We start from the raw sequence: 13,509 nt of genomic DNA, 5'->3' as shown, positions 1-13,509 counted from the left end.
TTATTCGATGCAGACTTTTTCAAATAAACAGAAAACAAACCTTTATAGTACTTTATGTGCCAAGTTTTAAAATTGTCTGTGTGCTTCTTCCATTCTTCAAATTCTGGGATGCTGTAAAACGATACTGCCTGTTTGTTCTTATTGGCCTAAAGAGAAAGTTTTAGAAACGCATATAAAAAAAAAACCCTGATAAACTGAACTTTGTTGTTGTTGGATGATTATCATACCTTCACAATGGGTGTGATGAACTCCTCCAGGAAGGTGTGCTTCAGCAGAGATGGCCAGTTGTGATGGAAGAAGTTAATGAGAAGACCCTTGATGTGAGAGCCATCTTGATCCTGATAGTACACATAACAGAAATTATGCATAGAGGTTTAGGGAACTCATGAAAAACCTGCATATATACTAAATAGAAAAGATCTGTTAAGCACATAAGCAAGTAAAGCACATAATCACACCTGATCCGTCATGATCATAATCTTTCCGTAGCGTAAGCTCTTCAGGGACTCTGGATCTTCATAGCTCTTCTTGTACTGAAGACCCACAATTTTAATAATGTTGTTGATTTCCGCATTCTCCATTATCTACAGTCAAAGCAAGGGTCAACTATCAGTTAAAAAAAATCAGTCAAAACAAACATGATTCTGTATAAACAAAAATGTTTAAAGTGGAATTTTGAACCAATGAAATTTAACTGGGGCATGACTATACAGTAGGGCTGCAACTAACGATTATTTTGATAATCGATTAATCTGTTGATAATTTTTTCGATTAATGGATGCTGTCCTCCAAACAATGTTTAATATAAAGCCTCTCTATATAGGCTATGCTTTACATTGTAAGAAAAAAAGGTTAAAATTCAAATATTTCATTCTAAACCTAAAATCAACTGATTGCTTACTATTTTAAAGCAGAAATTAAAACGACTACATTAAAAATGATAATAAACAAAAATTAAAGCACAAAATCTTAACTTGTACAAGGCATGAAGAACACACATTCACTCGTCTGACTATGGTAAATATATTAATTATATTAATGAGCTATTCAGTAGGGGTGGGCATTCGATTGAATTTTCTTAGTCGATCGTCGGGGGAATTAATGATGGACTATCGATTAATCATTAAAATTTTATTAAAATCCTTCTCCTTGAACTGCCAGCTTAACGTGGTGGAGGGGTTTGAGTACCTGAACGACCCTAGGAGCTAAGTTGTCCAGGGCTATATGCCCCTGGTAGGGTCTCCCAAGGAAAACAGGTCCTAGGTGACGGGTCAGACTACGAGTGGTTCAAAAACCTTCAAAAGCCTTATGAGTACAATTAAATCGAGGACCGTGACATCGCCCGGTATGGCGCAGCCCCGACCTGTCCATGTTCTTCGGGATCAGCCCGAAGGAGCGACGTGGTGCCTTCCCGTGGGCTCACCAACTACAGGAAGAACCGTAAGGGGCCGGTGCTGAGAGGATCGGGTGGCAGTCGAAGGCGGGGGCCTCGACAACCCGATCCCTGGACACGGAAATTAGCTCTAGAGACGTGGAACGTCACCTCGCTGGCGGGGAAGGAGCCTGAGAGGTTGAGAGGTTCCGACCAGAGATAGTCGGGATCACCTCTACGCACGGCTTGGACTCTGGAACCACACTCCTTGAGAGAGGATGAACTCTTCACCACTCTGGAGTTGCCCATGGTGAGAGGGGACAGGCTGGTGTGGGTTTGCTTATAGCCCCCCAACTCAGCCGCCATGTGTTGGAGTTTACCCCGGTGAACGAGGGGCGGAGCTGTCAACTGATCACCACCTGGTGGTGAGTTGGATCCGATGGCGGGAGAGGAAGCTGGACTGACTTGGCAGACCCAAGCATACTGTAAGGCTCTGATGGGAGCGTTTGGCCGAGTCTCCTGTCAGAGAAAGCTTCAACTCCCAGCTCCGGCGGAGCTTCGACCGGATCCCGAAGGAGGCTGGAGATATTGACTCAGAGTGGACCATGTTCTCCACCTCCATTGTCGAAGCGGCTGCTCGGAGCTGTGGTCGTAAGGTCTCCGGTGCCTGATGAGACAGCAATCCCCGAACCCGGTGGTGGACACCGGAAGTAAAGGATGCCGTCAAGCTGAAGAAAGAGTTCAATCGGTCCTGGATGGCTTGTGGGACTCCTGAGGCAACTGACAGGTACCGGCAGGCCAAGCAGACTGCAGCCCGGGTGGTTGTGGAGGCAAAAACTCGGGCCTGGGAGGAGTTCGGTGAGGCCATGGAGAAGGACTATCGGGTGATCTCAAAGAGATTCTGGCAAACTGTCTGGCGCCTCAAGAGAGGGATGCAGTGCCCTACAAACGCTGTTTACAGTGAAGGTGGGCAGCTGTTGACTTCAACTGGGGATGTCGTAGGACGGTGGAAGGAATACTTTGAGGATCTCCTCAATCCCGCCGTCTCGTCTTCCATTAAGGAAGCAGAGGTTGACTTGTCCATCACCCAAGCTGAAGTCACTGAGGTAGTCAAGAAACTTCTCGGTGGCAAGGCACCGGGGTGGATGAGATCCGCCATGAGTACCTCAAGTCTCTGGATGTTGAGGGGCTGTCTTGGCTGATACGCCTCTGCAGCATCGCATGGCGGTCGGGGACAGTGCCTCTGGGATGGCAGATCAGGCCGGTGTTCCCTCTTTTTAAGAAGGGGGACCGGAGGGTGTGTTCCTGTGTGTAGGGGCGGCAGTGGCTCAGTGGTTCATGTAGGTTGTCTACAAACCGAAAGGTTGGTGGTTCAATCCCCGGTTCCACCTGACCAAGTGTCTTGCTCATGGACCTTGTCCATTCTGCCTCAAGAGGAGGAGTTAAGTATATTGGGGTTTTGTTCACAAGTGAGGGAAGGATGGGAAATTCACAGATCGATGCAGCTTCTGCACCAGGTCTGTTAGAAGCGCTTATAAATATAAAGCATTCTCATGTACCTTTGTCGATATTGTACTTCAACATTGCATTCTTTTCTCTTATTTTCTAGTATGGTTTGTCTTTTCGTGTCAAGATTCATGCAGCTTACCTGCTTGTGTGTGGCCTCCCTCACATTGAGGATCTTTCCCCTGAGCGGAAACACCCCATATCGATCTCGCCCGATCACTCCTAAACCGGACACAGCCAGAGACTTGGCTGAATCTCCCTCAGTCAGGATCAGAGTGCAATCTGAAGAATGTTTACCCCCTACATTACAGAGAAAGAGTTACTCAAAGGTGAATCAAACATTTTAAACAGCACTTTCATATTTACTGTTCTTTAAGTAATCTGCCAAGCAAAGTAGTTGGTACAATATGCAATACTGAGAAAAACTGCATATACCAAAAGTCCAACAGCTGTCATTTGTTTTGTTTTTTATTGTAACATTATTTTTGACTATTAAACACATTTTCTGCACCACTTCTCTTTAATATATCATTCTCATTACTGTATATAGGTAATGTAAGTATATAGTGTAAATAGTGTGTTTAGACCAATGCCATGAATGAAAATTATATTTCACTCTCTGAGAGTAGGTATTGCTTATGGAAAAGCAGAATTAAACAAAGGCAGTAGTATAATATTCTTTATTTTATCAATATGATGATATACATTATTTATTTTAATTATTTTTCATTTTTAATAATATTCTTGTATACTTAATTTGCTTTAACTGATATGTGCTGTAACTGATACCTACAGCAACTTTCCATTTCTGACACTCACTTTCATAAAGAGGAAAGGAAGTCAAAAAGTTTTTACATTTTCCTCAAGGCGTAATGGAAAAGATTTCAGAACATCTCTCCACTAGAGTTGCCCAATTGATTGATTCAAACACCCATGTGATTTTATTTCTAAATGACAACGATTCACCCGTGTCTATTAAATCTTTGACAAAAATTTACATATTTGGTTTTAAAAAACCAGACACATTTTCGATTTTCGAAGTATATTGCCTACAAAAACGACTCGATTGGGACTACAGCTGGGTTTTAGATGTCACTAACCCACACATTTGCATCAACCCCTCCCTCCGGAAAATGCAAAAAAGGGCATGCGCATATGCCTCTAGCTCTCTGTGCTGCGCATTTTCTAGCTCTCTGTGCTGCGCATTTTACGGAAGACAGCTTCCAGAATCTCCACGAGTTCTGGCACCGCCGTCTCAACTGTACAACGCGACGTATAGCCTACACATCACACGTTAATGAACAGGTACGGGACACTGCAATTCACAAAAGTTCATTATTTGCATAAGCCTTGCCAGTTAAACATTTAATTCACGCGCTAATGCGCTGTTCTAACGTGCGCTTTCCTGACCACATACCACGACACTCACAGGAACTAGAAGCCTGTCAAACAGCGCCTGAATACTGGACTAAGTTATCTTTCGAGTCTTATTATGCTAATACTGTTAAATACACACAATGTTTACATAAACAGGCTATGTCTAAAGTGAAAGCAAACATTTGAGAGAATATCTGGTGTAATATGCGTCTATATTAAACGCGTTGCGTGCTGGTCTAAAAGCAACAGGAATAAATAGTAGCCTACTGCCGCTTGTCCTTAAAGGGATAGTTCACACAAAAAAAAAAAAAAAAAAAAAAGAATCTTTCATTATTTACTCACTCTAATGTTGTTCCAAACCTGTATTAATTTCTTTCTTGTGCTGAACACAAAAGAAGATTTTTTTAATGTGGGTAACCAAACAGTTGCTGGTCCCCATTAACTTCCTGGAGAGAACCTATAAAAAAGTAGGGGGACCAGCAACTGTTCGGTTACCCACATTATTCAAAATAACTTTTATTTTCAACAGAAGAAAGAAACTTATTCAGGTTTAAAACATCTTGAGAGAGTAAATTGAGACCATTTTCATTTTTGAGGGAACTATCCCTAAAAAACACAAGGAGAAAATCACTCTGACTGAGAACTTTAAAAGTAGCTTTAATAAGAATCAATAATTTATTCAGTGAAGTCTATGTAGTGTTTTAATTTCATATTTGTTAATTTAATCACTTTCTACAATGCTACTGCTAAATACACCTACCGCATCTGAAAAAATAACGCACTATTTATTTAATTTGAATATTAATTTGTGTAATGTTTATCTTGTCTTATTTTTTTAATAACAAAGAAAATAATGACAAAGATTTTTATCTTCACCACTGGCCTAAATGTATGCCTTTCTTTTTTCTTTTGTTACCTAAGGCTTTGTTTATAACACAGGGACATTAGTTTGGCTGTAATGAACAGCCACTTGCAAAATATTAAAACCAACTTGAAAAAGAATCGTGATAAAAAATCGTGATCGTGATTTTCCTAAAAAAATCGTGATATGATATTTTTGCCATATCGCCCACCCCTAACATGCACGTTTCGCCCGTAAAGGTAATGGGCGCTAAACCTTCCGGACAACGTGAGCGACAGTTCAGCCAATCACAACACACCGGGACAAACTAACCAATCTGAGCCCACTGCCCGTTTCTGAGGGAGTGGTTTCATAGACTCAGGAAGTGAACCGCTCGTTCAAGGACAGAGGAGAGCTCGGCTGACAATGAAGGTGATGTTTATGAAAAATAAGACTTTTTAAAAAAGAAAAACCACGAATACATGTTATATTGCACCCCATAAACACAATCATGCAAAGAAAAAAAGCAGTCAACCCCCCCCCCCCCCCTTTAATCTGTAGGGATTGCCATAAACAGGTTGCATTAAGAAATGGAAGTACATCAAATCTCTTCCAAAATTTACAACAGCACCATAAACTGCAGTGTGAAGAAGAGTGTGTTAAACTTTACAGCTCAAAAAGACTTTTGCCCTGAAACAAAGTGCATTGCAAACTTCATTTACCAATTGTGTGCCTTATGAACTAAAAACTGAACATTTAGCCTACTTCATAGAAAAGATATATAACATACCAAGATATATAACAGATCAGTTTAAAAATACGATTTGGACCATGTTCTGCTCATTAGGACCATATCGTTAAGCCCTAATGAGCAGAACATGATCTTTAAATTCTGCTGATATGGCTGTGGGCAGCAGAAAGGGGCTTTATCTGTCATGAACTCACCAGCATCATTGGCATCATCTAGTTTGGGAATTCCTTTAATCTTGCTGTGTTTGACAGAGGAGCATTTCTTGTTGAGCTGTGTCTGAGCCTTAAACTTCACCCAGTTCAGAATGCTCTCCACAATACCACAATTTGTGGCCTATGATGGGACAAATAACTCAGATATTACCACAACTCAATGGTTATTGAAGTCGGCATTAAACCAAATATTCCCAATTGATTTTCTTAATACATGTTACGTGTTGTCTTGTGCAAAACTCATTGGTTGCAACTTCAGTTTCATGCAGAGTTCAATTCATGCGATTATTTTTATGTCCAGAAGCTTTTGTTAATGAAAGTCTACAGGGAACTACACTAACCTTTTCCACTGGTGGCACTTGTGCTACTAACTTTTTCAGTTACTGGCGCAAAACATGATTTGGTCGCGCAAATTATTTATAGTAAGCCGCTCTCTGGATAATAATGAATAATAATGAAACTGTACTGCATTAGGTGTGGAACGGTACAGAAGTCACGGTTGGGTTCATACCTTGGTTCAGACATTCAGACGGTTCAGTACGATTTCGGTACAATGGAGTGAAAAGCAAAACAAAAATGCAGAAGGCATTTTTATAAATCTCTTAAGCCTCGTATTTTAAGTTGTTTAAGTTTTATTAATAATGGCATAGAACCAGTTTATTTGTAGTGCACTGACAATAGTTTTATATAATTAGTTTATTAATTAAATTAATAAAAAGACAAAATGACCTTGTTTGGTAATTGTACTTGAATGAATGTAAAATTCATTTGCTATATTTCAGATCAATATATTTGTTTTCCTTAATTTTAATTAACCCTTTATTCTCAACTGAATTATAAATAAATGATTTCCGTATAAAATAATTACCATTAAAACACATTTGATTTTCTTTTTTAATCAATGTAGAATAATGGACGCAGGACTATTGGCAAACTGTGATGACAATAAAATGATAGCTTATATCTCTGGTTGTTGTTTCTGTTCCACAACATTTTGTATGTCATGTTTGGGGTGTGGGATGAAGAGAGGGTATTTTCAGTAATTATTTAATAAAACATTATTTAATTTATCTTCAGTGTGTAGTATTAGCCAATCAGGTGTCTTGACGCGAATCACACGATTACGATTCAGCCTACACAGCACAAAAAAAAACTAGTTTAAAAAAACTGCTAGTGATCATATGACGTTAGTCGATGTCAATATCAGCGCTAGCAATATAATTAGTTAGCTCATGGCAGAGTTTATCAGACGAACTCCAGAGCGCAAATCTACCTTTGGTGTACCAAAATCATCGTGAGGTAGAGAGACGGTGTCTTACATCTCTGCGTCTTTTTCCTGCCGCCATGCAGGCCCAGATGGTAGCCTATATGATTGTGATTAGCATGCCTATTATAAAGACACAAACCTTTTACTATCATGTCCAGTGATTTTGAAAAATATGCACGAGGAGGGAGAGACAGAGAGAGAGCAAGACAGCGCTTGTGTTGTGTGAAGACGTGATAGTGCGCGCGCGGCCAGGGCGCGCTCTCTCTCTCTGTCTCTCAGCTCGTTTGCGCCCTGTCAAACGCATCAGTCATTCTACTTTACAACACTCGCCGATCAAAAAGGGCTTTGGCGGGACAAAAGCGGACGATCCGACAGGTTTTAGAAGATTAAATACAACCCGAAACAAACAAACAAAAACGACCCGTCAAAATAGTCAGTGATACATTTGCGACCAATTAAAAATTAGGGTCGAAATGGGATTTCAAAAGGTCGCATATGCGACCATTTTGGTCGCAGTGTAGTTCCCTGGTCTAATATTAAAATGTGAAACTTTTCTGTCATCAGAACCACATAAGAGATAATCACACACTTACAGATCTAATGAATTTCTCAGTGAGAGCACATTTTGAGCCAAAGCTTTTGGTCTGTAGAGTCATGTTCTCCTTAGTCTGGGAATCAAAAGTTGGGTTCTCGATCAGGGCATTAACAAATACCCACAGATGGTTTTTAACCTGAAATTAAAGAAAAACATTTCCTTAGAACTGTTGAAACAGTGAATTCTTTGCACTCAACATCTTGAGAGACTAAAGAAGCAAAATTCCAAGTGTCTAAATAGATATTATATCTTGTGTGTTGAGCAGTAAATATATACCTGGAATGGTTTCACAGAGACTCCAGCTTTGTTCTTCTTCTTCACCACTTCAATCAGTTTCGACACAATTTGGTCCACAACATAGTCAACATGTCTTCCTCCCTAAGATATAACACATCTCATGAGTATTACATTACTTTACAGTTTTTCTCAATTGCTAAAACACTAAAATCCATTGGCTGAACAAAGTTCTCAGTTGCCTGAACTCATTTAGCTAATTGTGAAGTCTGTTGTCAATACCGTAAACAATTTCTCATGGTAAAACACAATTTGCAGATCTCACTTAGACTTTTCAGCAAAACTCTGAACACATTCTCATTCTCAAAACACATTCTGCACTCTAATGCACATGTCATCCATACTGGTAAACACAAGTGGCAACAATCAAATACAAATAGAAAAGACATATCATTTAATTGAACACAACCACTCAAAACTCCAACCTGTTTCAAATGATGTGACACAACCAATATTAGCAATATGTATCAGAAAAAACAATGTGAGAGGACGAGGACGTATGCGAGGTGGGAGACAAAGAGGAGGAGGTCAAGAAAGAGGAAGAGGAGGAGGGCAAGAAAGAGAAAGAGGAGAAAGAGGAGGAGGAAGAGGAAGAAGAGGAGGAGGAGGAAGAGGAGGGGGGGAAGAAATAGAAAGAGGAGGGGGGCAAGGGACAATATTGCTTGTGAAGTCGACGAAGTCCTCTGGCATGACCCAGGCCAAAAACAAGAAGCACATTGATCAAATGTTTACTCCTTTCATTTGTGTCCCTTATTTCGTAAATATCGTATACTGTAGTACAGTGCACTGCTGTAGACCGTACAATGAAAAAATATGATTTTTTTATATGAAATTCATTTGTTTTGACATATAGTTCTCCCTGAGAGCTATATGTTTTGAACAATGTGTTTTAAATTGTTTGGTGTATTGTTTACTGACTGATTGATAGTGTATAGCATTTTTTTATCACTTTGTTTATGATTTGAGAGCAGTGTTTGAATTTGAACACAGGTAAAACTATTTTGAGAGCAGTGTTTGATTTTGAACACAGGTAAAACTGTTTTGAGGTGAAAGTTTCATTTTGCAAGAGGAATCAGAGGTTTTGTAAATAGAGCTTGAAGACAAGGTTTTGTGTTTAATGTTTTCAGAAAATGGAGCAATGTTTCAGAAATTGTGTTTTAGCAATTGAGAAAAACTGTAAAAGAAGCATCTAAACAACAGAGGAATCATAAAAAAATACCAGTATAGCAGAAGCGCTGAGTAGAGTATAGCAGAGAATGCTGTGTTATTGCTGTTAGTTTAGTTGGTTGCTCTAAACGTTGCACAAATAATTTCATCCGCTTTAAAGCACCACTGCTATATTAAAACAACCAGATTGGGGTCTGGCATACATGAAACTAGTTTAATTATCCATAAGTTTCAGTTAACCAGTTGTTTAGACAGCCAACCCACAAATCTGAAAAACTTTCTACATCCCTAGTTTGAGGAATAAGGGCCAATACCAATTCTACCCCTTCACTTTCCCCTTCCCCTCCGTTTTGCGTGTCCACGTGAAGAGGTAGGGCTGTCCCAATTCTCTTTTGGTTGGAGGGGGAGGGCTAGGGGGAAGGGCCAGATAGCCCTTCAAACGAAGATTTTTCGGGAGCACACTTCAAACGAAGGGGTATGAGAAGTGTCACTGCTAACCCAGGCTACAGACGCAAAATGGCTGCCCAAGGCGAAAAAGGAGACCCATAAATGTAAGTATTGTAACGACAAATAATGATTTGCTTTATGTTACATTCAATATTGTGTTCATATTTACAGTCAGTTTCTTCACAGAAACGTTTGTAAAAAAAAAAAAATCGCTAAAATTACTGTAGTTTGCTAACGATAGTCCCGCAACATATTTTGATAGGCAACTGGTGAATGTAATTGTTGAAGGGAATTGGCTTTATTTTTACCTTACATCTGCTATGAACGCCGACGGCATCTTGGAAGTTGTGATAAACATCGGCGCATCTCCTGTGACGTAGGCGCTAGCGACGACTTATAATGACGTTTAACGGAGGCGTCCCAGATAGCAAACTGACATTGAATCAACGTGAAAATATGACATCAAAACAACGTTGATCTGACATTGTTTTGCTCATTGAATTAACGTTGAACCAACGTCAGATGCGTCATTCTTTCAAAACTAACGGAAAATCAACTTAAAATCAACGCGTTGTTTCAACGTTATGAAAGCAAACCAATTTTCGATTTCATTTAGCTTTGAAGAATGCCGCGTCTGACGTTGGTTCAACGTTAATTCGATGAGCAAATCAACGTTGTTTCAATGTCATGAGAGACGTCGTTTCCACGTTGATTCAATGTCAGTTTGCTGTCTGGGGAAGTGGTGTCCCATTTCTTAGGGGAATATTTTCACCCCTACGCATTGCCACTCTGTTTCAAGGGTCAAGGGGAAGGCGAAGGGGTAGGGCTAGGGGAAAGTGAAGGGGTAAGGGGTAGAATTGGGATTGGCCCTAAGTAGCGGTGTGTTTCAGAGACCTTGGTGGTTGCAATACTGTTGACAAAGCTGATTTGCTGGAAGCCCTTCTCACTCATGGTGAGACACACTTCCCAGCGCTCATTCACCGCCTCATTCACCACCTTTAGAGCGACTCCCGTCTCATCCAGTTTATCCTTCACATAGAGATCCACATAACTGCGGAAACCATTCACCTGCAGCACAAGACACAAAAACATCATTAAAGACAAGAAATGTCTAGAAATCTTTGTGTCTTTCAGATTTAAAAGAAAATCCTCATCACACTGCTGTCTAGAAAACTCTTTTTTACTTAAGGAAATGACAGGTGACTTACGGGTAGCTTCTTTCCATTGAGCATGACTTTGACGCCCCTACAAGACCCAGCCACATCATACGCCCTGCGTGTTAGCAAAGCCACAATGTCCTTATCCAGTTTCTCCATCTTGAATTTGGCCAGATCAGGCTGGAAGGTGACACACGTGAAGTCATCCCCATCAAAGTTTTTGATCTTCGCCTCACTGGTCTTTCCCATGTTCTCCTGCCATGTCTTTGGGAGAGATGGAAGGAGAAAAACTTTAAGTTAAAGTGTAAAGGGGGTCGCACACCAGACGAGAAGCGCCTCGTCGCTTCTAGGGCAACTTGAGGTATCGCACACTGGACAGGCACATACAGACATACGTCGAATGGCGCTGCCAGTGTGTGTACACTAACAGAGAATAATGTGTTTGAATTTTAAAGACATGGTGCTGCTCGGCGAAGTGCTGCGGTTCTCGTCCAATGTGCGACCCCCTTAAGACTTCATCATAGCTGCAGTTTTATCACAACATATTTCCTGTATTCCAAATCACCCTTCAGTAAAACGGCTGTACCTGTTTGAAGCTGCGTTTGTACTCCTTGCAGGCTGTCTCTACTGTAAACTTTAGGCTGAATATGTTACAGAGTTTAGCACCATATCCATTCCTGCCACCTGAAGAACACAAGATTGATGGGTTGAAAAACAACTCAATCAGCTGAAAACTCATCTTTAACATGAACAAACAGCACAACTGCATCTAAAGGCTGCATGATTATGACAAAAATCTATTTTACTAATCCTACAGTTTAAAAAGTGAGCAGCGTGTCAAAACAACGGAGCCATACACAACACATGCGGTAATAATTGTATCTAGTACCAACTTTCACTACAACGCTGCAGAAAATGAGAATGCAGCAAAGTAAAAATATTTGTATCTGCATGTATGACTGTGAGCATTTTTACTTCTTGCTTCTTATTTTATTTTTCTTGCTTGCTGGGTTGCTATGAGCAAACACAAGCTAGGTTTGTGACATGTTAACAAGTCACCTTTAGACAATAACATTTTATTCCGTCAATCAGCATGCTAAGAACTTTTCATAATAAATAATGTTGTAATTGATGAAAATATTTGCCATGGATGGCAAGGAAATTAAAACTTTTAAATTACTACTTATAGTAACTTTGTTTTCTGCTCATGATGAGTGTGTTTTGGTTATTACTTTATGTACATTATATTGTCTGTTTGTGGTTTAAGGAAAATATAAAAAAATATGTCCCCTTGACCGTATTAAATAAATAAACAATTTAAGAGAAGAACTCTGAACCCTACTCACTCAACAGTAATTAAAGATAGAGAGGGTGAACATGAAAATGAATGTAAAAAATAATTTAACCACTAAAAATGTGAATACAGGGTAGTGCACAGACATTTTGATGAACAGTTGCCAAAGCAAGAATTTTGTTTTAGCTACCTAAACAGGGACATTCCATAGATATTCTTTTTATATACAGCAAATACAATCACTAAACCCAAACCCCACCAGAAAACCTTTTTTTTCTTTCTTTTTTTACAATGGAACAATATATATATATATATATATATATATATAATAGAGTTTTCACAAACGAGGACTTCCCAAAAAGAGTTTTGTACGATTTAGCTCTATTCCGCGTTCAAATGTGTCCCCAAAATATGGTTAAGTAGGTAAGCACCACATACATCATAAAAATGTATTATCTAAAATAATTTACTACTTGAGGGTGTAAAAGAAGTAACTGGATGACGATCTTGTAACTTCCCCTGTCAAAAATATAATATTAATAAAAGCAGACTGCACATTCTTAGAACATCTCTCTAAAATAAAGTAGCCTATATATTTACATGACACACCATTTAAAGATTTATCCATTTAATTTGATGATAATTTGTCATCTAACTGAAGTATGTACATTTTACAAACTGACTGGATTTTATTTTGATTGTAAATCTTAGTGTTACATGTTGCCTTGATTTTGTTTTTGAATTTTTTATAACAAACAATTTATAATTTGTTTAATCTTCCAGAGTGAGTCAGCTTCATTTCAGTATTTTGTACTGCTTCATATCTATACTGAAAATTATCATGTTGATAAAAAGGTTTATAGTGCTTTTTTGTCTCAATGTGTTCAGCATCTGTTCAGCTTGAGCCACACTGCAAAAATCACCCTTGCCTGAGTGAGGAAATGTCAAGAATTGACCCTTCGCTAACCCCCACCCTCCCTAGTTACTGTTGCTACGCCTGTCAAGCTTTCGCGGCTGGCCCATCTATTATAGTGTGGATGCACCCGGTGTCAGACATTCCCAATGAGATAATTAGTAATTTTCGGCGAACAAGTGAAATATGTGAGAGAGCAAGACAAAAGGGACTACAGTATGCATTCGAGGGATATATTCACGACATTATATGCAACCGATTAGAGAATATTTTTAAAAAAATTTAAGTTAAAGCCTAACGTTATAGTCCCAGCGCA

The 13,509-nt window shown here is 39.4% G+C and overlaps 1 protein-coding gene across 3 annotated transcripts in view; it reads right to left on the bottom strand.

Moving 5' to 3' along the window:
* The window catches only part of top2b (DNA topoisomerase II beta), a 121,853-nt gene that overhangs the window by 94,650 nt on the left and 13,694 nt on the right, over positions 1 to 13,509 (bottom strand). For all 3 annotated transcript variants that reach the window (XM_089122775.1, XM_089122777.1, XM_089122776.1), the window contains exons 6-15: positions 11,573 to 11,670; positions 11,038 to 11,250; positions 10,724 to 10,897; positions 8,198 to 8,299; positions 7,920 to 8,057; positions 6,042 to 6,180; positions 3,021 to 3,178; positions 459 to 584; positions 228 to 338; positions 41 to 146 (exon numbers count right to left, since the gene is read on the bottom strand). In XM_089122775.1, coding sequence (XP_088978901.1) covers positions 41 to 146; positions 228 to 338; positions 459 to 584; positions 3,021 to 3,178; positions 6,042 to 6,180; positions 7,920 to 8,057; positions 8,198 to 8,299; positions 10,724 to 10,897; positions 11,038 to 11,250; positions 11,573 to 11,670 — 1,365 coding nt within the window. The remainder of the gene's footprint in view (positions 1 to 40; positions 147 to 227; positions 339 to 458; positions 585 to 3,020; positions 3,179 to 6,041; positions 6,181 to 7,919; positions 8,058 to 8,197; positions 8,300 to 10,723; positions 10,898 to 11,037; positions 11,251 to 11,572; positions 11,671 to 13,509) is intronic.

The sequence above is a fragment of the Pimephales promelas genome, chromosome 18, assembly GCF_988280905.1.
Source record: "Pimephales promelas chromosome 18, fPimPro1.hap1.1, whole genome shotgun sequence".
Lineage (NCBI taxonomy): Eukaryota > Metazoa > Chordata > Actinopteri > Cypriniformes > Leuciscidae > Pimephales > Pimephales promelas.
This window is presented reverse-complemented; position numbering and strand designations above follow the sequence as displayed.